Here is a 23,453-nt window from a genome sequence, read left to right as displayed (position 1 = left end):
AAACATGGCTTAATGTCAAATCAAGAACCTAGTTGGTACGGTACGAGTTCTCGCCGTTCCATCATGAATCAAGAAGTGACCTATGAGGTGAGGGCATCCACTATCAAGACATCATGTTTGTGAATTCTATTGTGGAATCAGACAAGAGCTCTTCTCTCGGAGTGGGTCAGTCCGAACCATTGACCATGTCAACAACAACCGTTTGCTTTGGACGGAGTTCCCACATCCGAAAATACAAGGTCGAGCCATAGCCATCCTCATGATCAACAACATCGTCTCCGACAATCGCCTTCTCGTTGCCACTTTACTGACGGGACGTTCTCACAGGGTTGGTGATCACCGTCTTTTGGTATGTGCCGTGGCTCACGAGGCATTTCCACAAACCGCGCACCTTCGCCCATTGCCACCAAGCGGGCACAACACCATCGTTACCAGATCCAAGAACCCCATATCCTCTGCCTCTGGCTGCAACTCTCACGCCCACCTTGACCTCTGTTATTACATCCTTGTCGACACCACTCAAGATGTCTGGCATAACCGAACGACCCTTTCTCGCAGGCTTCTCCCACCCTCCATCCCGCTGATCACCTGCGCGCGAATATAGGCTCTCTTTCGATGATGTTGATTCCAGGATAGTACTCTGGCGGTCTGTCGATCCATGGTGGACTCAATCCACGTCGTGGAGTGCGCGGCCCCAGAAATACCGGTCTGGGTCGAGTTGGAAACGAACTGAACGTGGTGATCTCTTCCCAAGGCAATCCTGTCGGCAAGTGGCGCGATGGTACTCTTCCTCTGGGCTGTCGTTCGATATAGTCGTCGCCAGAACAGGGTGGGCAGCAGATGACGAGAAGGAAGAGGAGGATGCAGCCGACAACCGTGATCGGGACCCAGATTTTGGTGCTGTCACTGTCGCCCATCTTGCTGACCGGGTCTTCGTTGGCTATAGACGAGTCTCGTGTGAAAGGTGGCGTAAGATTGTTGGTTTGATGACTCTGCGCAAGGAGGATGATTGAATCTACTTTTCGTCAAAGCACTGGTGTTGAGAATGCTGGCGAACGAAGAGCACCTCGTTACTTACAATCGCCACATCCCACACCCCCCTTTAATATGGTGCAAACGTATCGCACCAAGCCGCCAAACTGTTTGTATTTGTCAAACGGCTGTGGAAGCCACTCGGAACGGAGACACCAATCCAGCTTTGTCTTGGTATGCTTTGAGCCTGGCTATTGAACGGCATCAGCTTTGGACCACGCTTGCCTGCGTTCGTTGCTGCAAGGGGCATTGTCGCTGCGCTTCTCCTTGCTGCTCAGTATCTTCTTGTTTGACATGCCGAAGCCTTTCTCCGTGAATAGAGGCTCCAAGAGGGCGACAAACCGTCCGGAGACAAACAGGAGCCTCCAAAATACTTTCGACGACTTCCGCCCACGAATGCTGATGGAAGGTCTTCTTCCTGTGTGCAATATTTCGCCAGCCGCCTCTTGTGCCAGAAACAAACCAACGCCTTTCCGCTTCTTTGAGGGATCCTAGAGAGTGTTGTGCTATTATCTCGGTATGTCTATTGCTCTCGCCCATCTGGTTGTCGTTGCTCGGCTCTCACTGTTGCCGGACTTGGGATCTGTTGGTAGGGTCAGCAAACAACAAACATTTCACGGCTCTGGTGAAGTCAGAGGAGCCGCATCGTCGCATGTTGGGTCTCTTGCTGATTACAGACGTGCGTGACTGCTGGTCCCATTCCCCCACAGATGGGAACTCCAGGGATTCAGACAAACTGAGGCCTGGTTCATTGCTCCGTTTGGGGTCCGAGACGCCGGTCGAACAGGTTCAGCAGATGGGTGTCTGCAATCAAGCTGCGCCATCATCTAAAGTAGGTGACACAGATCCCCAGTTCGAGGACTCTCGTTTTCTGTGTCGCCATCAAGCCCGTTGTCAGGGATCCTGTAGCTGAGCGATGACTTTTGGCAATATACCTCACAATCCAATCCGAAAAGGGTATGAATGCATCGTGAGCCCATCCCACTGCGACCGCCCGTTTGAGGTTTGTTGTGATAAACCCTCAAGAGGATTCATCACTATGCCTCTGGACAAGGAGGCGATGTCTGAGCAAACCGGCTGTGGACTAACCTAATTCCTCTACGCCCGTATCGCAACCTCGTGTGGGCCCGGACATAAGGCTACGGGCAAAACATTCTGCAACGGACGTGAGGCATCATCGTCAACCTGAATACCGTCGAGGGGACTTGTGTGACAACGCGAATGTCCCAAGGGTACTGAGGCGCCAGAGGTGCTGCATTGTGGTTCTTTACGCCCGTATACCCTCGCCGAGCTCCACTCCCTGGCTCTATCCATACTGCTCGCATAACCATATAACCCATACGACATCCAGATACACCGCGATGGCCAGAGATCATCAAGACCCTGCCTAAGTCATCCTCACAACGATTAACCATACCTCTCCCAAAATGCACGGATCATGCAACTGTGGCGCCGTCACCGTCGAGGCTGAGATAGCGAATGACGGAGCCCCCAGCGGCTTCGTCTGCCACTGCCGGAATTGCAAAAAGTCCAGCGGCGCCGGTATGTTCCTTGGGCACCCCCTCCAGCATCGTTCAACCCAAAAGGGGTTCCAGAAGATACAGTCCGGGAGCTGGGATAGGGACTGACTGATCCTGGTCGTCTCCACAGGAGGGTGTTTCGTCATGTTTGTCCCGCTGCCAAACATCACCTTCGCGGGGCCGATCAAACACTACGCCGACAAGAACACGGCCAGCGGGCGCACCGTGGACCGCCACTTCTGCGAGGTCTGCGGCAGCCCGATCTACGGGCTGGCCCAGGAAGGTCTCCCGGGTCTGGCGCGTGAGTATTACAACACCGTTTTGCTATTTGCCCCCCGCCAAAGTCAACTCCGCCCGAAAGATGGCAGAGATACTTTGGAGAGTTTAGTTTGGTCGACTAACGTATACCTCCTCCCTGGGGCGCGGGTGGGATATAGTGGTGCGGATTACCCTGTTCGACGAGTTCGCGACCTCGCCGCCGAAGCCGGCCGCGGAGCTTTACACCCGGGACCGCTGGGTTTGGGATGGCCCTATCGAAGGCGCCCAACAGGTTGCGGTGGCGATGGAAAGGTCTTGAGGGTCCAAGATTGTCCGGGCACAGAGGCTCGAGAATGGGCTTGGCTGGACCGGGTGTCGGGAAGGGAAAACCGTCACGCGTGGTATGGGCAGAGGTCATGGTCTTCTGAGATATTGGTGCTTGAGCCTTATGTGCCGAGTAGGTTCAAGGACAAGGACTGAGGAATCAAGTGATTAGGTGGATGCTATCCATTCAGCCCCGGGGAATTTCCAAGGCACATCCAGACAACTGCATAAAGTAGGAACCCATCCAAGATATAACCAGGGTATCACAACGTCATCAAACATCGTGCATCATCGCATCATAGCTCCTCGTGGCAGGTTCCGTTTACCCATCTCCAATGGAGCAGATCAAAGCTCATCGTCTTCAGCCTCACTTGCCGTGTCGACATCTACCACCTCCGTATCGGGTTTGTTCTTCGCTGCTGTGGCCATCTTGACCTCCGACAAATTTTCCCTGGTACCGTGTTCGGCTTTGACACCAGCACCTGTCTCTCTCATTCGAAGATCGTCTTTCTTGACCTTGAACTCCTCATGTTCTTCCTTCTTGACGTCTTCCTTCTTCACCCCCACGCCAGAGCTCTCGGACTTTACAAGTCCACGCAGCACATCTCTCCTGTAGCGATAGAAACGATCAAGACACTCTCTTCGTTGCGCCTGGGTCCAGTTTTCCACCACCAACGCAAAAGACACCACATCATCTTCGTAGCCAGCCCACCTAGCCATGCTGCAGAACTGCCGTTTCCGGACGGCTTGAGGCGGCCGGTATTTGTATCGCACATTGCTGCCGTCAGGCGTGAGAGTGCCCTCGTGCTGGTCTTCGTAGTATGGATTGTCGTAGGCAAAGTTGTAAACATTTTCGTCTCCATCACTAGGTTGGGGTTGCGACGACGCGTCGTCCAAGAATACTTTAGCTTGCTGCTCCTGGGTATCCCAATGTATATTGTTGGCTGCGGCTTCTTCGGCGCGTTTCGACAAGAGGGCTTCGACTTTCGAAGATCCAATTACTTCACTGTTCTCATGTGTATACGACACACCGACGGAGGAGAGGATGGCTTGCACCGGATCATGCTTCTTGAGGCCCGGTTTCGTTGGGACAAAGGGCGTTCTTGAGCGGGAGCGAGACGAACGGCTTTCCTCTCCAATGATTTCAGCTGCGAGTTGGGACATTGCTGCGTCTTCCGAATCTGGATCGGTTTTTATTCGAGGTACCACACCATCTTCACCCTTGATTCCGTCTTCTTCAGCTTTGATGCCGTCCGCGTCATGCTCTTCGAGATCCAGATCTGCGACCCGGACATCGGCTTTTGACTCTGCAATATTGGTCTTGTTCACAATGTCGCGCAGAACCTGATTCTCGTTCTGATAGGCGAAAAGATTCTTCAGCCCAAAGATCTCCCCTTTTTGGTCCTTGCTATCCTGGACGCCCTGGAAATAACGCCGCTCGGAAGTGGCGTTGTATCCAATATTTGCTTGTTGCTGCTTGTAGATCTGGCGGGCGTAGACGATCTCTTCCAGAGTTCCTTGACTGATCAGGCGGAAAACTTCCACGTCCCTCGTCTGACCAATTCTGTAAGCTCTATCTTGTGCCTGTAAGTCGTAGCTGGGATTCCAATTTGGGTCCACGATGACGACTTTGTTTGCGGATGTGATGTTCAGGCCAACACCACCTGCTCGAGTGCTGATGAGGAAGACAAATTGTGTCGGATCAGTGTTGAACTCCTTGACAGCTGCGTATCGATCCTCATATTGCATGCTTCCATCAAGATAGCTGACATTGAACTTTGTGCTGATAAACAAGTTCTGCAGCATCCTCAGCAAGCGGACGCTGTGCGAGAAGATCAGTACTTTGTTGCCACCTTGTTCGTGCCAGAAGGTAAGAAGTTTTTTCAGTACTCGCCATTTACCGCAATACTCGGGGTTGCCTGTATGCATGATACTGTCCCGTGTTCGGTAAATCTCCCTCCACTTGTCTGGCATTGCAATCTGGAGCATCTCGAGATCCTTTGCCTGTTTGTCCGCTGGATCCGATCCTTGTGGAATAAGAATAGCTAGGTGATTCGATAGATTTCGAAGGTTTGCGATTGCAGGGAATACCCAACTCTGCCATGTGCTACCGTCGTCGAGCTTCATCCTGCAGCACCACCCCGCCTTCTTCTTCCTTCCACACGTGCACGGGTCACTGCTTGTCTTAATGTATTGAACAATGTCACTGTCGAGAAAGTTTTGATATGCTTTAGCCTGAGTCGCCGTGAGAGGGCAGAATACCACACGATCTGATTTCTTCGGCAGTTGGTCTTTGATAAGGGCTTTTGTCCGTCGAAGGAAGAACTGTGGCAGAAGATTCTGAACGAGCAATTTTGCTGTCTTCCTTGCTCTTGCCAATTGATACTGTGAAGCGTCATGGCTTTGGCCTAACTTGAGCGGTATACAAACAGATGTCTTCCATGTCGATACTGGCCCAAGTTTGCCAGGATTTGTCCAGTTGAGGAGGGTCCACAGTTCTTCGTACTTGTTCTGAATTGCAGTCCCTGTAAGTCCGATACGGCAGAGGGCATTGATTTCAGTCATGGCTTTGGTGGTATCTGATCTTCTTTCTTTGACGATGTGGCATTCATCAGCAACAACGCAATCCCACTGGATCATGTTGATTTCCTCTTTGTTGGCTCGATAAGTGTGGTATGTCGTGATCATGACTTCCAACATACCTGCTTGAGCTTGCAAGAGTACATCATGTCTCTGTGTAGCTCCCCCGTGGTAAAGTTCAACATGCCACCAACCCCAGCGGCGGAACTCGTCTTTCCAGTTCTCCATGAGCGTGCCTGGGCAGATAATGAGAGTTCTCGGGTACCATTGGTTCGCTCTGCGCATCTTTCTCATCCTCTTCTGATCACGTTCGTCCCCAGTCTTGCCGTAAGCCACGGTCAAGAATGCGATCACCTGCACAGTCTTGCCCAAGCCCATATCATCACCAAGGATTCCGCCTTTCTGATACACGAAAAGTTCATGCATGAATGCCACGCCCTTAACCTGGTATTCTCGCAAGAACTGCGCAATCGGGGCTGGGATGAGACCAAGTGAGTAACGCAATTCGATGTCCTTATATTCCCTGGATGCTGTCGATACAGGAAAGTCCGGCCGCTCCCTCAGCTCCCTCAATCTCTCATCATCCGAGAAATCCACATCGTCATATGTGGGTGGTAGGGCCAGACCGCCTTCTCGCAACTCCTTTGCACGCTCATCAAATTTGGCTCTTCGATTTCTCACATAGTCTGGCATGGTCCATTCCATGAGATCCTCGTCCGAGTCTGAATCGCCGTGCTCTCTTACCCTCCGGCGTTTTCTCACAGGCCCTTTTCTTCCGACTCCAGTTGTACCAGTTGCCTTCCTGGGCTTCGAAGGCGGAGCAATTTCATTGTCGATAGCTGCGACAAGCTTAGCAGTCATCCCTCTGCGTTTTGTCGTCCTTGATGTTCTGCTCTTGGCCTTCTCTTCTCTACCTTCCTTCCATTCCTGCTCAATCCGGTCAAGCTCTTCATCTACCGAATCGTAGAGATCTTGCGTGGCTACAACAGGCTCGGAGCGGGATCGCTTGTGTGTTTTTCGATTGTCGTACCCTGTTATGCAATCTGAGATTTCTGCCTCGCTGGCCGTGCTTGGACCGGCATCAGACCCTTCAACTAGACTTTTGTTTACCTTCGCTGCGATGGTCTCGGCGCTACGAGCGCCTTCTCGCTTGATGCGCGGGGCATCCAAATCGTCGTCTTCGCTGTCAGTGAAGACCATTTTGAGAGCGTCTACGGGGTGGGAAGCGCATGAAAGGTCAAGACGCTCAATAATATCCTTGGAGCAGGAGTTTTGGAGCCAGATAGCCTGGAATCACCGAGTCATCGCGGTCAGTGATGAAAAGTGAGACGCAACTGCGGAGGCAACAGCAGAAGCAGTGGACGTGCCATGCGCGACGGATGACGCGGTGTCACATGACAAACCAATCCGTTCCCAGAAAATCCCACATCTGGTGGCTCTCCGTCCTCTCCCCGTCTCCAACTCTCCATGTTGACAGCCCAGCACGGGGATCAAGTGTAAGCCAAGTCGCAATTTGAGCGAGTACTCAGTCACAGACATCTCGGCAGTTGTATTTTGCTGCCAGGCCTCCGTCGGAAAGTCGCCGTCATATCCGAGAATCTTCCAACTCGGTTCCTTTCGACCTCCTGGCTAATTGCTCCCTACCAGCGGTGGCCATCATGTGTCCTATGTTTCTCATCGCTCGCGGAACCTGGCTAGGCAGAGCCCCTGCGAACAGAGCCACGACCGGAATCGCAGCCGAACATTTCTCCTTCGTACCTGAGGTTTTCGGCAGATGAATCACTGTGAACAAGCCCCATGGGGAAGACTCCTACTCCAATCTGACAGCAAATGCCTTCCCCACATCAATGCTGGTGGAAGACTCCGCATACAGTTCATGCCAGAGACATTGCCTGTTTAGCCCCACGATGCTGATCATTGATCGATATTAAGGGCAGTGAGTATATCCTGAGAGCTCATTTCTCATCGTAGACGCAAACAGCCCTCGGTCCAGTACTTCAAGAGCAAGAGAAACAACCTAGGGTACACAAGACATACTCACGCATACAATCAGGAAAAATGGGTTCCATGTCACATATGAAGTTGCGGCGGGCTCCTCTGAAGAATTCTGGGTCTATCGACCACCTCGAATATGTCGACGTGACACCCATCATCGGGCGTGAATACCCCACGGCTAAACTCAAGGACATGCTGAACGCCCCTAATTCCGACGATCAGATTCGAGATCTTGCCATTACTATCTGTGAACGCGGTGTTGTTTTCTTTCGCGCGCCCCAAGACGATTTATCTGTCGAGGAGCAGAAAAAGATTACCTATCTCTTGGGCAAGTTGACAGGCAGACCTGAGGACCATGGCTTGCATGTACATCCTCTTTACAATGATCCCAACAACATTCCCATGGCAGACGGGACAACAGACGAGAACATGTGAGTACCCTCTTGGACGAGGGTAGTGGAGTGCTGACGAAGAGAAGCTATGTTATCAACTCGGAAGCCATGAAGAAACTATATGCGACGATGAAGAATCGACCAAACAGCTCGACCGAGCCAAAAGACTTGAGCCGAGAATGGCACAGTGATTGTTCGTTGTTCACCATGACCGCTCTCGCATACATTGGGCTGACCGTGAATGAACAAAGGTCTCTTCGAGGAATGTCCAGCGGACTTCAGCTTCTTGCGCATGCAAGATACACCACCATCTGGCGGAGATACTCTTTGGGTCTCTGGCTATGAACTGTATGGTCAACCCTCTTACTATCCCTTACAACCCCATTAACATCAGGTTTTCCCAGCTATGACCGCCTCTCCCCACCTTTCGCCGCTTTCCTCGAGACCCTGACCGCCACCTGTGCTCAACCTGTCTTCAAATCTGCATCCGACGCTGGTGGCTACGAGCTCATGTCCCCCCGCGGCTCGCCCTTGAATGTCGGCGATAAATTCGCCCCCGTGCACCCAGTTATTCGCACCCATCCAGTCACAGGGTGGAAATCTCTCTTCGCAGGCGTCGGATTACATGTCACACGCATCAACGATGTCTATAACTATGAGGACCAGATTATCCGCGACTATGTCCTCAGGCTTATCACGCGCAATCACGACAGTGTGGCGAGAATGCATTGGACCAAGCAGGCTTGTGCCATCTGGAGCAACGCATGCACTTTGCATGCCGCAACGGTACGTTGTCATTACTCTTGTTTTCGTGGGACATCTTGGATCTCAACCCGTAGCTCTTGCATGGGCAGGCGCTTGGGCTTGGCTCCCCCCTTTTGATTCTTAGCCTTGCCGGGCAAACAAGCGTTTCACCACAACCCGCAAGCCCTCTTCACCACAAGAATGTCGCTGACAAAACTGCGCCATCTAGCCCGATACTCATTTGGTAGACGGAGTCAGAGTGGGTGTGCGTGCATCGGGTGTAGGCGAGAGGCCGTATCTTGATCCCGCCTCTACGGGAAGAAGAGAAGCGATCGGTTTGCCGAAGAACTAAAGGGACGTGACAGTCCGTCCGCCGACGGACTGGAGACAACCAGAAACCACTCGCGACCAGACAGATACTGGCGCCAAGGAACACCACTCGTCCCAGCAAGAACTCACCGCGTCGCGGCCAGAAACGGAGGGGAGTAGATAAATAAATACCCAAATGGTTTTGTTTGCCGCGTTGCTACATATTTTGTTGGGTAGATGGTCTTGATAAGTTTCCAAAGATTCTCGCAAACAAGCGGTCTGCGCCTTCAAATGGCCTGCCTATCGCAAACAAGCGGTCTGTCTCTCGGATCCCCTTCGTTGAGATGGTGACGGGCTCTCGCAATACGGGTGACAGCAAACTGGTGCGTTCAAAGTACAAGTAGGGCTTCCCACCCGGACCATTCCACGGCATTGCGTGACTTGTTGAGCTATCTGTATTGTAGGCAGATGATCAAGTGCTTGGTTGCTGTCGACCAGTCCGTCGGCCTCGTTGCAACGGCAATACTGCGGTGCCCCCGACCAGCCAGGTGTTCTGTTATCTCTGCATCATCACCTCCCCTTACCCGGATCAGACCCCCATGCCCCAGGGGTGGTTTAGGAGACGGTGTCAAGATTCGGGCGCGTCCTTGATCGTCCCATCACTCCTGATGACGACGTGCTTGTACGCCAGACTGGCCTGCTTGGGGTTCTCTGCCTCGAACAGCTCGTCGAGCTCCTCCAGACTGCGCCCGCGGGTCTCGACGAAGAAGAAGTAGATGATGACGACGCCGAAGGCATCCCATACCACGTACAGGATGTAGAAGCGCCAGCCCGAGTTCGCGATCGCCACGGGCGGCACGTACGTGTTGAGCACGTTGACGCAGTTGACCATGAAGTTCAGGTATGCCATGCCTGATGTTCGCTCGGTTAGCTCTTGTGTAAACTGTGGCGGCATGTGCGTGGGGGAGGGAACACGGGGCGAGGGATACTTGCCTTTGGCTCTCGCGGTGAATGTGAGGACTTCTGCCGGGTAGAGAGATTGCATGGGGGTCTGTACAAAGAGAAAGAAAAAGGAGTCGTTAGCGAGAGGAGCTCCCTTTCACCAGCGGAGGATGGTGCGGTGTGGGCTGCTTACCCATGCAAAGGCAAAGACCACGAGAAAGACGTAGAGAAAGGCGACTCCTGTGGCCCCGACGGCAGGTTTCCCTGCCTGGTTTGCCGTGCAGGCCGTGATGATGGCCACCGAAGCAGACATGCCGGCGCTCGAAACCATCAGGACCTTGCGACGGCCCAGCTTCTCGACGAACCGGAGACCACAGAGCGCGGCCACCATCATGATGGGGGTCTGAAGCGCGTTCAGCAACAGTTGGGTGTGCACGCTGGTGATCCCGGCCGTCTTCGCCATGAGAGGGAAGTAGTAGCTGGTCGGGGGCAGGTCGAGCTGGCCGAACCACGCGATGCATGTGACCAAGAAGGTGCGATATCGCGCGGCCCTGGTGTTGAAGAGCTCGCGGAAATCCCAGAAGCGCTTGTCCGCGCCGTCGATGCGGATGACCTCCATCATCTCCTCGAGCTCGACCCGCACGACCACCGAGTCCGGGTCGCTGTCGCCATGGTATTTGACCAAGACGGCTTTCGCTTCCTCGACCCGGTCGTGGGCTAGGAGCCTGGTGGTCACAATGTCAGCCTCATCTTTCAAGTTGTCTATATCCTGCTATACTTGCCATCGAGGCGTCTCTGGGATGAACCACACACAGCACAGTATGATGATGGACGGGAGGCCCTGCACAGCCAGCGGGAGTCGCCAAATATACGATGACTTGGTGTTGATGTAGTACAGGCCATACTCAAGCCACGTCGAGATGATGGTGCCCAAGAAGAAACAAGCTTGAAAGCCCCCCGTGAGCTGGCCACGGTACTTCGGGTACGCCATCTCCACGACGTAGCTCGGTCCGGCAGTCTGCACGAGGACGGCGCCCATACCCAAGATGAATCTTCCACCCTCGAGGGTGGCGAGGTTCTGGGCAGCGGCCTGGAGAATGACGCCAACAATGCAGACCGTCGACCCAATGGCCATGCCCACCCTCCGGCCGTATTTGTCGGAGCAGGGCCCAGCGAAGAAGGAACCGGCCACGTTGCCGATGACATAGAGTGCCGCAATCAAGCCCTGGTTGTTGGAGTTGATGCCAAAGAAGTTGATGAATGGTGGCATCGCCGACAGACCACCTGGGGTTCAAGTTCAGCACTGGGCCTTTCGCTTTGCAAAGGCCAGGTGTGTGATCTGGTACGTACCAAACGTGTTTGCGTCAAAGCCATTGGTCGCCGAGCATAGATATGCTATGAATATACAGGCATACAGTTTCAAGAAACTCTTGCGCAACGGTCTTGGCTTCTCCTGCAAAAGGGCCTCCTCCATGCGCGAGGCGTGTATGCGCGCCGTGCCCTGAACGTCGCCATATTCGTGCTGCTGCCGTCCGCCGACGACGTCCTCGGAGTGAGTGATGTTGTATGTCTTGGTATCCATATTAGTATGGGTCTCTCTTGAGCAAGAGCCCCTGGGAAGAGAGCAGCGTACACTTGGCGCTCATATATGCTTTATAGTCTCAGCCCTAGCATCACCGCGGTCGTCGCCAGTATCTGTATATAGGCTAAATCAAGGAAGCTCATCAGGCTTATCAAGGCATCGTGGGAGATCAAACAGCACAATCATGGACGGAAGGGATCTGCAGGCAAAGAAAACCCCCGACCTGATCTGCCACTTCGAGTTCACGGATTGTGGTCATTGTCAATGGCGATGTACGGCTCATGCGAATCATGGACCGGCGACTCTCCGATAGGTGGTGCTTCGACGGCAAAACACAGATATAGGCAGAATTTGGACATTTCATGGGCGGTTATGTCGGCATTAACACGGGAGGTCGGTACCGTGTCATAGCCTTCCATACCACAACGGGTCGCAGTGCATAGGAAACTCTCAAAGAGCAAAAGGATGACCTGCTGGAAGTGGACACGGTGGGATCGTTGCTCGCATGGATGGGTCTCATGGGATGATTCCCCACGCGGAGTGTCGGCTAAAGATGGATTTTGCGGGGATTGAATGCAACGACGCTGCTCCTCCTGGCGGCAGCTGCAATGGAGGGTTGATAACGACTTGTAGCAGTGACATAAACTAGAACGAGTAAACCAAGCTGAGGCGTATAAAAGACAAATCCATCCCCGCATCGATATATTCGTGTCGTCGTGCTGCCATCTCCTAAGCCTCCGGCTTGCTTCGAACCACGTTCATGGCTGGGGAATGACGTGCAGGTTGGGTCCATTCACCTATTGATGACCTGATTCTCGGTACTGCTCCTGAGGTTCAAATTCACGTTCTTCCGTGGATGGGTATTATACCACATTGCCTTCTGCATGCGTACCGGATCCAATGGAGAGAGCTGAGGCGACAAAGGAAAGTCCATCGGCGCCTTGGTCCCCGAACGTAGCCTCGCTACCATCCTATTCTTTCTTCCGACTTCTATGCGGAGATCCATTCCCTCGCATGTCGTCATCGTCTAGTGATCGGGATAGAAAGCGTTCTCGTCGTGGTTGAAAATCCCTGTTAGAATGGTGAAATGCCTGGCCTGTATATCTCGCAACGGTGACTGGATTAGGCGACTGACAAAGTTCTTCGTGAGATTCACGGTGTGAGAGCCTAATTTCGAACTTGCCTTCAGATCTCGTTAGCTCTCTGGGCCCAGACCCACGAGTCGAATGGCTCAGTTTCGCAGTCGAACGATGGAGACAGAGAGAAAGACAGTAACACTGACTTGTTACCAGCTTATTTATATTCTCAGTCCTCTGGTTTTTGGCCGTACACAACGTATCTCAAACGTAGAGGTCAGCCGCAGCTTCCCAGGTTAGAATTTCATACTCACATGGGCCAGTACGAGTGAATCCTGGTGTCTCGCAAATCTTTTCGTACCTGCACAAGGAATACTCGGATTTCCTCGGCCGTCATACCGAACGCTGTGGCCCAGAGTCGAACTGTGAAACCATCCAGCCCTTCGAGCATGTTGATCATATTCCAGATGCCTATTTCCTTCAGAGCCTTGTTCTTGGGCCAAGGGTTGACGGGCCACCTGAAAATCTCCTGCCTAACCCCTGCAAATCCAGCCTCAACCATCCAATCCTTGTACTTCGCAGTCCAGGAGGGATCCCTTCTAAGGCCCACACAAGCTTCTATATACCTGTCATTCCACTCCCCGTAGGCTGTCCCTTCCAGTGTGCCATCGTCACATAGCAACGGCATGTAGAGATCCTGCATCTCAAACCACCCACCAGGCTGCAGAGCATTGAAGGCGTGGCGGAACAGCCTTGGAAAATCAGAGCACGAAGTCAGGAGCATTCTGCCATGGATAAGATCAAACTTTCTGTTGAAGGTCCACCGGGTATCAAAATCGTCAACCTCAAATTTGCAATTCGGAGGGACGGTGTGCGGCTGAATTGGACTGAGATCGATGCCCAGGACATTGGATTCGGGATGCTGGTCGGCAAATCCGATTGCCCAAATGCCGGTGCCTGTCCCTAGGTCGAGGACTTCCTGCATCGGCCGTTGAATAGGGGCAAGAAAGAGTTTTCGACCAAACGCACCCAAAAATAGCTCGTGCTGTAGGTCTAGGCGTTCCTGCTCGAGGTCGTCCTCGGGGAGGATGTAGGAGCCATCTTTGTACCTGTGATAGGCCCTGCCATTTTCCTGTACGCCTTGGAATAGGCTTGATCTGAGAGAGCGGGTGTAGACGGACAGGTCATCCCCAAGAGCAGAGTCAACGTCATCGGCCTCAATCACAACGTCTGGCTGACGTGCCTGGGTCTCTGCAGAGCTCATTTCGCAGTTCTGGTCTGTCAGCAAAAGCGAAAACCCAAGAGATAGTGGTTGTACTAGCTAGTGGCGGTTAACGCGGCATAGGAAGAGGGGGCGGGATAGTCGATCTGAGCAGATATAATTACAAGGACTAATCTCCCGGGGATTGTTGATGTGATGGGGAGCGAGGTTCAGTAGATTTATCGGAGCGGTGAGGAGGACTCGCCTCGGGATGCATTGCTGGCTCGCTTAAGCACGTAGAATGACCGCTATACCTGTTTCAAGTACTCACTGAGCCGAGCGATGGTGTGAGCAAGCGATTGGAGTAAACATCTTTCTCTTGACTCGAAACCGGGAATATCTTGTGCCAGTGAGCTGCGACCTTTGAGAGAGATCAAGTCCGAGGTTCATGTCGATAGTTAGTAGCCCGCCAAGGACCTGCGTTTGCTTGGCACTCGGCTGACCTTCTGCTTTTCTGATGCCCCTGCGGTCGCTGCTGGTGCTTCTTCAAACCTCGACCTTCGATATTCAAAGGGAAGGAAAACAAGCCAGAAATGTTCTTTATTCGGACTGACAAAGACTCCATCTTATGTTGGTAGGACAGACGATCCAGTAGGGGATGCCACAAATCGTTGCTCCACCTCCTTTCAACACCACGGTGCCCACGACAGTGGTTCGGTTGTGGCCCATTCTGACCTGGTGTTAGGCGTTCTTATTGACATAAGCCACAGGTCCAACATATACATGCCTTGCACGGATGACATAGTAAGTGAAAGCCAGCAATACGACTCCTCCATATACGGCACAGGCCCAGTTCATTGCCGCTGGCGGTGGATTTGGCACTGGAGGGAAAAATGAGAAGACATAGACCACGGCGCAGAAACAAAGTGCGGCGACATTGATCCCGAGGCCAAATCTGCCGAGAGAAAACTTGGACGGAAGGAGAGGTAGGCCACGAATCCGCCTCCAGGTAATGCTGCCGATCGAGGTCATGTAACTCGTAATCAGCGCAACAGTCCCGATGGACATGATGATATTGAAGGCAATTGAAGAGCCGATGTTGATGCAGTGGAAAACGCACGAGCAGAAGGCCGATACAATGATAGAGTTGACCGGAACGTCGTACCCAGGTGGAACCCGAGACACCCAGCGGTGGAAAGGAACCCCTTTGTCACGAGCAAACGAGAACAGCTGACGAGAAGAGCCGGCCATGGTGGTCAGGTTGGCACACACGTTGAGGATGATGAGGATTGTCGTTAGGCCAACTGCACCACCATTGGATTCAGTTGCCGTGGCGAACACCTGAATGACAGGGTAGCCCGTCAGCGATGCGAGGTCATCATCCAGGTTTCCCAATGTATAGAGGAATGTGCTGGGATTATTAGCAACACAACCTCTCACTTCAAGGCAATCCCACTTACACAAGCATGACGAATCCGAGAAGCCCATTGACAGCTATGGTCCAGATCATGGCTCTTGGAAGGATTTTCGAGGCACTCTTCAGCTCCTCGGCCATATGCGCAGCGGCATCACCTCCAACTAATGCACCGGCGTTGGTGATCATGCCGACGAGACAGGCGACTCCAACTGTGAACTGTCAGCTGAATTCCCTTCAACCAAATCCCTGAACAAAACTCACTGCTCCCCCAGCTATTGGCATCTGTGAAGGACGTCCACACTTCCGAGCTTGGTGTACGTGGAGCCATAACCCAGAGAGGCACCAATATAGCCACGAACCCGGCAATATGGAGCACTAGGATAATTCCCTCGACCAGTGGAAGGTGGTTCGCGAGAAAAATGTTGAATAAGGCCACGCAAATGGTGATTGCCATGGCGATCAAGGTTCCATGCCATCGTTGAGGGCTGTATGTGTCAGGATTGTTCAAGATGATGACGCCTTGGATCATAGTGCCGGCGACAAATGCGCCGATGGTTGTTCCAATCTGATAACCGAGGATACCAAACCAGCCGATGAAATATGACAGCAATTTCTGGACACTTGGAGGAGCAAATTCAGACACCCAGTGATATTGTCCGCCTTATCACACATATGTTAGCGTCAGTTCGCTCCAGGATCGTTCAAAGCAATCATACCGGAGGTAGGGGCCATGGAAGCCATTTCGGCCATTGAAACACTGATGAGGATGAACCCAATATATGCTGCAATGAAGGTCCAGATAAGCCCGCCAGGCCCGCCGTTGCCCAGCCCAAAGGCCAGAGTCGACAATATTGTCTCCCATGTACTCATGATGATGAGGGCAAAGCCGAAGATAGACACGAAGCCAAAGTTACGCTGTTCGTCTGGTCAATAACTCGCGTCCAAGCCCGAGCAGTAAGTAGGGTTAACTGACCTTGAAGAGCTGCTCTTTACCCAAACGCGCCATGGCATTTCTGTCCGCAACCGTTCCCGTCTTCTCATCAAGAACGACGCCATCGTCGTTGATGTCCTCGGTCGGATCGACGCTGTATGTGATGGACTTATCCATGCTGTCAGGCTGGACTATGAAATGGTGGTGAAAAGAGAAACGAAGTTGAGGAGAGGGGAGAAGACCCTGCAGAAAAGGAGTGGAATGGCGCAGGTTACCTCGACGAAGTCTTCTGCAGGGAGACATTTGCTGGCTAAGGAGTCCTCCCATCCCCACATGTTACTCGACACGAGGCTCAATGGTTCAACTATTGGCTGGGGTCGTTAAGCCTCTGCAGGACTTAGAAGGCTTGGGCTGGAAGAAGGACCGATCTTTCAAGCGAATGGTCCTCCTACTGACTATCTCACGGAGCAGCAAGACCTGCGAGGTTGAAGTGCCCGGAAACTGGTCGGTTACTTCTCTAATCGGGGCAAACAACTAGCTGATTGGCCGGGCTCCAGGATATCAGCATCCCAGAAGACTGTGCCAGCGCAGCTGCATGAGCTATTAGGCTGGCCCACCATTGGGATCCCTGTGGTCTTGCCGCAATGTATCCACCATCCACCCCTTTCTGTTGACCGTGGTCAATACCCACCCTGGCATGAACCTGTTTTTTTTGACACTCCTGGCCATATAGTGCAGCATAGACCGGCTTCCTTCCAGGTTGAACAGGAGCCACCTCGAGAGCGTTGGCCGAAGAACTGTCGGTACGGGAAGCGGACAATTTTGGTAGCGATGGCCCTTGCAAATGTGAGACGAGGGAAAATGCGGAGTACGATATGCTTCAGAGCTCGCAGGTACGGAAGCAAAATGCCCCGCAAACCCCCTATCACTGCAACACAAGAAGTTTTTCCTCCGGATAGCGACTGGAAGTCACATTGGCTCAAGGCTCTCTGGGAACGTTTGGTCTATTGAAGGACCACAGGAGCGCTCTAGTTGTCTGGGCCAGATCTACGTCGGCACATCCAGCGGAGTTAATCACGGCAACAATTTCCAGGCAATGTCTGGGAATCCGAGCTGGAGGTGACACGCTTTGTCCTATTGTGTATATCAGGCCCAGGCATGGTGGAAATGCGTTCCTCGTTGTCAACCTCTCTTCACGGGCACAGACAGGATGGCGCAACCTCTCAAAACTTCGCTTGCGGTCCAGCTAGCCCACGGGCGGCGCGGCGGTATCAACGATCCCTTTCGGCTTTAGTGATCTGGGGCGAATAGCGGCCCATCATTGCCTATATAGGTGGGTTACCGGCATGATCACCATGCTCCCGTCACAATCACGGCCCGCAGTGGGTAAAGCAAAGCTATGCCGGGGCATTGGCAAGTGGATTCCTGGCCCAAGGGCGACGCCTGGTCTGTGCGACACACTTACGAGAACGCACTCTGCGATTTCCCATGCTGTTCGACGGCAATTTCATGAGCCGATCAAGTATTTTGTTACATTCGGAAATACACCCTCGTACCGCCAAGACGATTCTATGAGACTTTTGGCGATCTCTCGAAGGAGTGTTCACCACTGGGGGCGTAAGTCGGCTGCTACAGAAACCAAGCCTCGGTGGCCAAACGTTGGCCCCGGAAATCTCTCACACGATCCTCCCATGCGATGGCGTACTCGTACCTCAATGGTGTGGTCTCCTTGGACCTTCAGCTGAGTAGATGCGAAGTGTGTAACGCCTTATGCTGTTGAGGAGAAGCTTCGCAGTTTCGAACCCCCGGCCCAAATATCCGCCTCGACATGGTATCGTATCGTTCATGGCGTTCTCAGAGCCAGCCACCAAGAATTTGGCGTAACGTACCGACATGAGAAAGGAAAAGATCTCCTGCACTAGTGTTGCATCCGACCTGCGGCTTCTCAAATGACAGGGATTTAGAGCCCAGTGCCAAAGACAGTAACTCGGTTGCACGCTCTTGAGAGTCTACGCTCTTCACATATAGTGCTCTGGCAATGCTGGAGAGGTACATTCGATGAACTTGACCCTCAGTTCTCAACCATGAGTGCTTCTTCAGATGAGATACCTGCCTTGGGCCCGCGCCCTTATCACAACACGGCGAATGACCATCGGGGGATCGTTTTGACAATGAGCATCCTATTCATGGTGTACTCCCTGATGGTGCTGGGAATGCGTCTTGTGAGCAAGTATAGGAACATGGGCATCGAAGACTGGCTCTCCGTCTGTGCTACAGTTTGTTTAAAGACCCCATGATCGTACTTTGGGACGAGAAGCTCATGATCAACAGGTTATCGCGGTCCCACAATTCATTTCCATCATGGTAGCAACTGTCGATGGCGGCTTTGGGTCTTCGTATACGCTTTTGTCTCCTAGTGATACGCACACAGTTGCCAAGGTATTTCTAACGAAACGTTGGATACAGATTTAAGCTGATAAGGTCGCTAGTCGCTGCGAGCCGGAGACGTCCTTTTCCTGTTAGCCCTCTTCGGCGGCAAGTGCTCTGCTATCTGGCTCTGTAGGCGTCTGTTTGCTGTCGGACAGCATCAGAAGCACCGATACTGCGAAATAACCATTGCTATCTGTGGGCTATGGTGTGTCGGGTCAATCATTGCAGCCACCGCTGGGTGTACATCTAGCGAAGTCATCCGATCGGGCTCCGAGAAGTGCTCGGGATTGGTGAGTCAAGCCTAGGTGTTGAGGAATGAGAATCACTGACTGGAGATCAGGTCACTCGTTGGATCGTCATTGGCCTGTTCGATGCTCTGCTGGAACTGGTCATCTGGTGTCTTTCCATTGTGGTGATCTTTCCACTGCACATGAGTCTCCAGAGAAAAGTTCAAGCGTCCATGTGCTTTGTTCTCAGATTGCCGTATGTTTCCTTCGCGCATGAGAGTTGCACGTGCTGACCGGCTGCAGAATCATTGTCCTTATCTGCCTACAAATCAAATATGTCTCTGATTTCAGCTCAGCGTCCAATGCAGGTATCGCCCTCACTCGTCCTATTCTCCTTCGTCAGGCCGAGGTCGTCTACTCCCTCCTGTCTGCCGCTATCCCAGCCTTGAACCAGTACCTACGCAAATTCGACACAACACAGGCCACTGTATTTGGATACAATGCCAGCCAATACGGCTCTGGCGGACGCTCCTACCAGATGGACTCCCTGGGTGGCGAGGGGACCAAAAGTAACGACACAAGAAACTACACTCGGATGGAAAATGACAAGGCCGATGAAGCCTCGGGGAAGAGCACAGGGATCAATTTCTGTCCTCCAAATCATACGCGTTATCACGCCAGCGTGGAGGGACCTCACAATGAGGGACTCAACAACGATGGCAGATCGAATGTCTCGCATGAAGAGGGTTCACTCGGGAGACATAACAGTGACGAGTTCATCATTCGCAAAGATGTGGAGTACACAATCCGTCACGAACAACGGTGAGGACTATGTCCCTCACCCAGCTTCGTACAGTCCAGTGTCACTGCAAAAGGGTCGCGGGAGCAGCTGGTACGGAGAAAGTTGACTTCGAAGACGTTAAGGTGTCTCCGGATTTCGAGGGATACTACTCCGGGCTAGCAACAGAGGACGGGAGACGATAGACGATAGACGGGCCGGGAGGGCGGGTTGATCGAGGCTCAGCACTTCTCGGTACCCCACTCTTACTCCTGTGACTCTACATACTGTATGCCCCGTGCTGGCGGAGAGCCGGTTTGGTATCTGTGGGAATTAGTTAGGACAAACGAACCACAGGCCGTAGCACCAAGTGGGGGTGTGTGACCGGGATTGTTTAGCGATCTAAAGTAAATTCCACTACTGAGACTAGAAAATAAACATTTCAGGAGTGTGAGACGACCAAACCCCGACCGCTTTTATGGAAAAGCCATCCATATATTCTCGAAAATAGTAGCAGTCACCCTGGAAGTTGACAATTCATGAACTCATGATACCAGGATCCATTTTGACAACTCCTCCATCTTCTCTCGACCGTATTATCAGAGCTAGCACTATTGAATAGATCGCCAGTCCCAAACAAAGCCTACTACCTTATCTCGAAATAAGGGGCAGCATGCCTGTCCGGCGGGCCGTTGCGGCCGACGTCCCCATCATGGCCACGGTTCTCGCCGCAGCTTTCGGGCCGGATCGTCTCTTCCAAGTCATGTTTCCGTTTCAACAGCAGCACCCAGGAGACTTTGAACGGGCTTTGCGTGAGAGCCTGTGGCTGTCACTGTACGACTACCGGAAGGTGTTGATGGTTTCGTACGAGTCCAAAGCCCGTGGAGAGGTCTGTGTTGAGGCAGCTTCAGCTTCAGACGATGAGCGACAAGCTCTGATACTGCCGTCGTCGTCGACGGCAAAATCTTCTGTCGACGGGAATGAGACGATCACTGGCATGGCTGAATGGGAACGAGCGGGCGAGGGATCGTACCACGTCCACGGACTCTGGGGATGGTGGGATCCACGTGCGTCGCCCAGTCATCCTCTCAAAGGGGGGGTTCCGAGCCATCGCTGTGTGTTTAAAACTGATGTTTCGCCCATTAGGTCGTTTGATGAAGCCTCTCCTGTCCACATTCTATCGCCTCCGGAGGCTGATATTCCGCAACAAAGCCGCCGTCCGTCCCACGGCCGAAAACCCTCGACCGCTCACGTACTGGGCGCTGGGCCCGTCGCTCCTCCCGTTCAGCGCGCAGTTCATGGCCGCGCCGCAGCGGCAGACACACTGGTCGCTCGAGATCTTGGGCGTGCATCCGAACTTCCAAGGGCGCGGCTTCGGGAGGGAGCTCGTGGAGTATGGGATGGAGATGGCGCGGTCTGATCCCCTGGGCGATCTGCCTGTGAGCGTCATGTCCGCGGACGGCAAAGAAGGATTCTATCAAAAGTGCGGCTTCAAGCATCTAGTCGGGTATGTGAGCAAGGCCGAGGACGAACAAGGGAATGAAAATCCGCTGAGGAGGAACGGAGTCGGTGGAGGGGCGGTGTTGTGGACTAGGTGAATCAGATTGGAAGGTCCTATAGGATAAATCATTGCCATAACTACTGTACATAGGACTATGTACATGTTTTATATCCAGTTGCCGGTTCAGCTTGATTGAAAACTCGGACCACCCAGATCACATTAGGGCTAGTGAAACAAACCCAGACTTGAGTGTGCAGAGCGGATCGGAATGAATCACTGATGGTCGAGTTAGCCTGGCCCAGCCCGAACAGCGATTCAAGCACTGGACTCGGTTATGCAGCTATCCCCATTCCAGCGCGATCTCAGTCCGGAAGAGGACCGATTCGAAGTGCTTTAGAATCGATTCGGGGTGGCGCTGCGATGGGCTGGGCTCGGACTTCGCTACTACGAAACAAAATGTCTGAGGTCGATAACACTCGCGGTTCCTGTCTGGTTGTCTGTAAATCTAGTCGGTAGTACTGTCTACCAAGTCCCCTTTGATATAGCTAGCTGCTACCCACTCGGTATAGTAGCATTTGTACGAATTAGTAGTTTTTGCGGGAGATGTTGATTTTGGAAACGCATCACCGAAAATGCCGTAATAGGCTTAGCTGAATTCACATAGTTCCATATATGTAACTTCCGCATATGGAAGCAACCACTCGCAGTCCTGGTACTAACTTCTGATCTCCACTGAACTGATTCCAGGGGAGGCATAGTATTTCATTCGTACCAAGATCGTTCTCGGAGCTAGTATTCCATAGAGTCTTGAGATTCTGGGAACGTTTGGTACAATGCTTTCTGTCACACGAACATGTATAGCATTGCTAACTTCCTTGCTCAACTCTATACATCCCTCTCGTCCACCGCAAGTACTATGTACGGGCCAGGATTCACTGCTGTCTCCTGCGCGTCGATAGGAGGTGACAGGTGGTAAGCAAGTACATAGGACTATCGGGGCTGCTACAAAACTTGAGTGGTGCTGATGGTGGAAGTGCTACTTGTTCCCTACAAAACGGCATCCCATTTTTACCGCTTGGGATTGTGAGAGAATGCAAAGCCCCTTGACGGCTCCCGGCACGGCTTCTTCTGCCGGCCTGGATTAGCAAGTTCAACGAAGGGAATAGTCCCCCTTGCGAAATGTGGTCGAGGAACAACAACAAGAAAGGTTGACAGTGGAAGTTTACCACCGGCAGTTTATCTTGCGGCGTAGGCATCAACAGCTGCCATGTGATCGACGAATTTGCACTTGCCCGATTGTCATAATTGTACACTGGCTGCTAGTAGTAACCCCAATCCATGGACCGTGCTGCTTGGGAGTAGCTGAGCTCATGCTTCGCCATATGTCACTGAAAGCTGCTGAGAACCCTTATCGTGGGATTCAGCAGGCGTGGGTCTCTGACACGCCAGGGGTGCAGAGCAGTGACCTCTGGTGCAGGAGACAGCCAAGCTCTTGCTCCTGGATTGGAGTGTACTAGTGATGTGGTGGTTGGTGTCCGATATGCCCCTCTCTTCCATCTTGAGTCAATCCGGGTATAGAATGCATTCCGGACACGGCTTGGCCATTTCAGGACTTGAAAGTCGGTTGGTAATGTTGTCAAACTAGCTGAAAGAGACATCAAGCGTTGGAATATCGGGATGACTCATTCGTCCACCGCATGAGCAACCACCCTCTGTAAGCAACTCTGCCTCCATTGACGAGCTGAGGCCTCCATTCCCTGCACCAGAAATGCTAGTCGGGTTATTGACACACGGAAGCGAGAGGGACGAGAGAGGCTTGATACAACAACCAGTTATCCCAGGTCTTTCGCTAGGCTGGACCGCAATGACGCGCTAGCAGTCGGCGAACTGATTGATCATCTGCTTCTGTTCCACGAATTGGGCCCCAGAAATCCCTGTCCACGGGCTATGGCTGCCTTTTGCGGACCGACCGCAGGGCTGTGCACGCTGTGCCCACCACAACGGAGATGACAAAGCTGCGGCTCTGAATCTCGGTCGGCATAAAACCACAATGGTCACAAAAGCCCATCGACAAGCAGGACTAACCGTCACAAACTTTGCACAACTTTGCAAGGTTACATAATGCCAACCTGTGCCAACCTCTTGGCATGCTCTGACTAAGCGAGGCTGTACCCGATCTCGTCACTGTTGACCAATTGGAGTTGAGTGGCTCTT

At 52.7% G+C, this 23,453-nt stretch overlaps 7 protein-coding genes across 8 annotated transcripts; 3 read left to right on the top strand and 4 right to left on the bottom strand.

The window, feature by feature from the left end:
• Window positions 1–304: 304 nt before the first annotated feature.
• PV07_01611 (uncharacterized protein) lies at window positions 305–917 on the bottom strand (the record flags this gene model as incomplete). The annotated part of the gene is made up of 2 exons (XM_016388152.1): window positions 305–588; window positions 731–917. 2 exons carry the CDS (start codon window positions 915–917, stop codon window positions 305–307), a joined length of 471 nt encoding a protein of 156 aa, XP_016255080.1.
• A 1,542-nt stretch (window positions 918–2,459) lies between these two features.
• On the top strand, window positions 2,460–3,129 carry PV07_01610 (uncharacterized protein; the record flags this gene model as incomplete). The annotated part of the gene is made up of 3 exons (XM_016388151.1): window positions 2,460–2,574; window positions 2,683–2,853; window positions 2,990–3,129. The coding sequence occupies 3 exons, from the start codon at window positions 2,460–2,462 to the stop codon at window positions 3,127–3,129; spliced, it is 426 nt and encodes a 141-aa protein (XP_016255079.1).
• A 167-nt stretch (window positions 3,130–3,296) lies between these two features.
• PV07_01609 lies at window positions 3,297–6,939 on the bottom strand (the record flags this gene model as incomplete). 2 transcript variants are annotated; one of them, XM_016388150.1, is made up of 2 exons in its annotated part: window positions 6,802–6,939; window positions 3,480–6,745 (listed from the first exon to the last, which is right to left on the bottom strand). In XM_016388150.1, the coding sequence occupies exon 2, from the start codon at window positions 6,573–6,575 to the stop codon at window positions 3,480–3,482; it is 3,096 nt and encodes a 1,031-aa protein (XP_016255078.1). In that variant the 5' UTR covers window positions 6,576–6,745; window positions 6,802–6,939. The 2 variants fall into 2 exon arrangements, with proteins under 2 accessions (XP_016255077.1, XP_016255078.1); XM_016388149.1 differs by having other exon boundaries at window positions 3,297–6,939.
• A 259-nt stretch (window positions 6,940–7,198) lies between these two features.
• On the top strand, window positions 7,199–9,268 carry PV07_01608 (uncharacterized protein). The gene is made up of 5 exons (XM_016388148.1): window positions 7,199–8,140; window positions 8,188–8,294; window positions 8,353–8,449; window positions 8,506–8,887; window positions 9,075–9,268. Exons 1-5 carry the CDS (start codon window positions 7,773–7,775, stop codon window positions 9,195–9,197), a joined length of 1,077 nt encoding a protein of 358 aa, XP_016255076.1. The 5' UTR covers window positions 7,199–7,772; the 3' UTR covers window positions 9,198–9,268.
• A 3,796-nt stretch (window positions 9,269–13,064) lies between these two features.
• On the bottom strand, window positions 13,065–14,018 carry PV07_01607 (uncharacterized protein; the record flags this gene model as incomplete). The annotated part of the gene is made up of 1 exon (XM_016388147.1): window positions 13,065–14,018. One exon carries the CDS (start codon window positions 14,016–14,018, stop codon window positions 13,065–13,067), a length of 954 nt encoding a protein of 317 aa, XP_016255075.1.
• Window positions 14,019–14,696: 678 nt separating this feature from the next.
• PV07_01606 (uncharacterized protein) lies at window positions 14,697–16,480 on the bottom strand (the record flags this gene model as incomplete). Its single annotated transcript, XM_016388146.1, has 5 exons — window positions 14,697–15,366; window positions 15,416–15,581; window positions 15,634–16,032; window positions 16,089–16,287; window positions 16,346–16,480. The coding sequence occupies 5 exons, from the start codon at window positions 16,478–16,480 to the stop codon at window positions 14,697–14,699; spliced, it is 1,569 nt and encodes a 522-aa protein (XP_016255074.1).
• A 1,861-nt stretch (window positions 16,481–18,341) lies between these two features.
• PV07_01605 (uncharacterized protein) lies at window positions 18,342–19,944 on the top strand. The gene is made up of 5 exons (XM_016388145.1): window positions 18,342–18,579; window positions 18,635–18,742; window positions 18,793–19,023; window positions 19,074–19,216; window positions 19,264–19,944. Exons 1-5 carry the CDS (start codon window positions 18,388–18,390, stop codon window positions 19,784–19,786), a joined length of 1,197 nt encoding a protein of 398 aa, XP_016255073.1. The 5' UTR covers window positions 18,342–18,387; the 3' UTR covers window positions 19,787–19,944.
• Window positions 19,945–23,453: the final 3,509 nt, after the last annotated feature.

The sequence above is a fragment of the Cladophialophora immunda genome, assembly GCF_000835495.1.
Source record: "Cladophialophora immunda strain CBS 83496 unplaced genomic scaffold supercont1.1, whole genome shotgun sequence".
In the NCBI taxonomy this organism is placed as follows: Eukaryota; Fungi; Ascomycota; class Eurotiomycetes; order Chaetothyriales; family Herpotrichiellaceae; genus Cladophialophora; species Cladophialophora immunda.
The sequence above is the reverse complement of the archived record's forward strand: the minus strand, read 5'-3'. Positions and strand labels throughout refer to the sequence as shown.

Coding starts and splice junctions, on each gene's coding strand:
- PV07_01608 (XM_016388148.1), top strand. CDS start 7,773: ATGGGTTCCATGTCACATATGAAGTTGCGGCGGGCTCCTCTGAAGAAT. Junction 8,141..8,187: donor GGGACAACAGACGAGAACAT/GTGAGTACCCTC, acceptor GACGAAGAGAAG/CTATGTTATCAACTCGGAAG. Junction 8,450..8,505: donor TGGGTCTCTGGCTATGAACT/GTATGGTCAACC, acceptor AGGTTTTCCCAG/CTATGACCGCCTCTCCCCAC.
- PV07_01605 (XM_016388145.1), top strand. CDS start 18,388: ATGAGTGCTTCTTCAGATGAGATACCTGCCTTGGGCCCGCGCCCTTAT. Junction 19,024..19,073: donor CCGAGAAGTGCTCGGGATTG/GTGAGTCAAGCC, acceptor ACTGGAGATCAG/GTCACTCGTTGGATCGTCAT. Junction 19,217..19,263: donor TGCTTTGTTCTCAGATTGCC/GTATGTTTCCTT, acceptor GACCGGCTGCAG/AATCATTGTCCTTATCTGCC.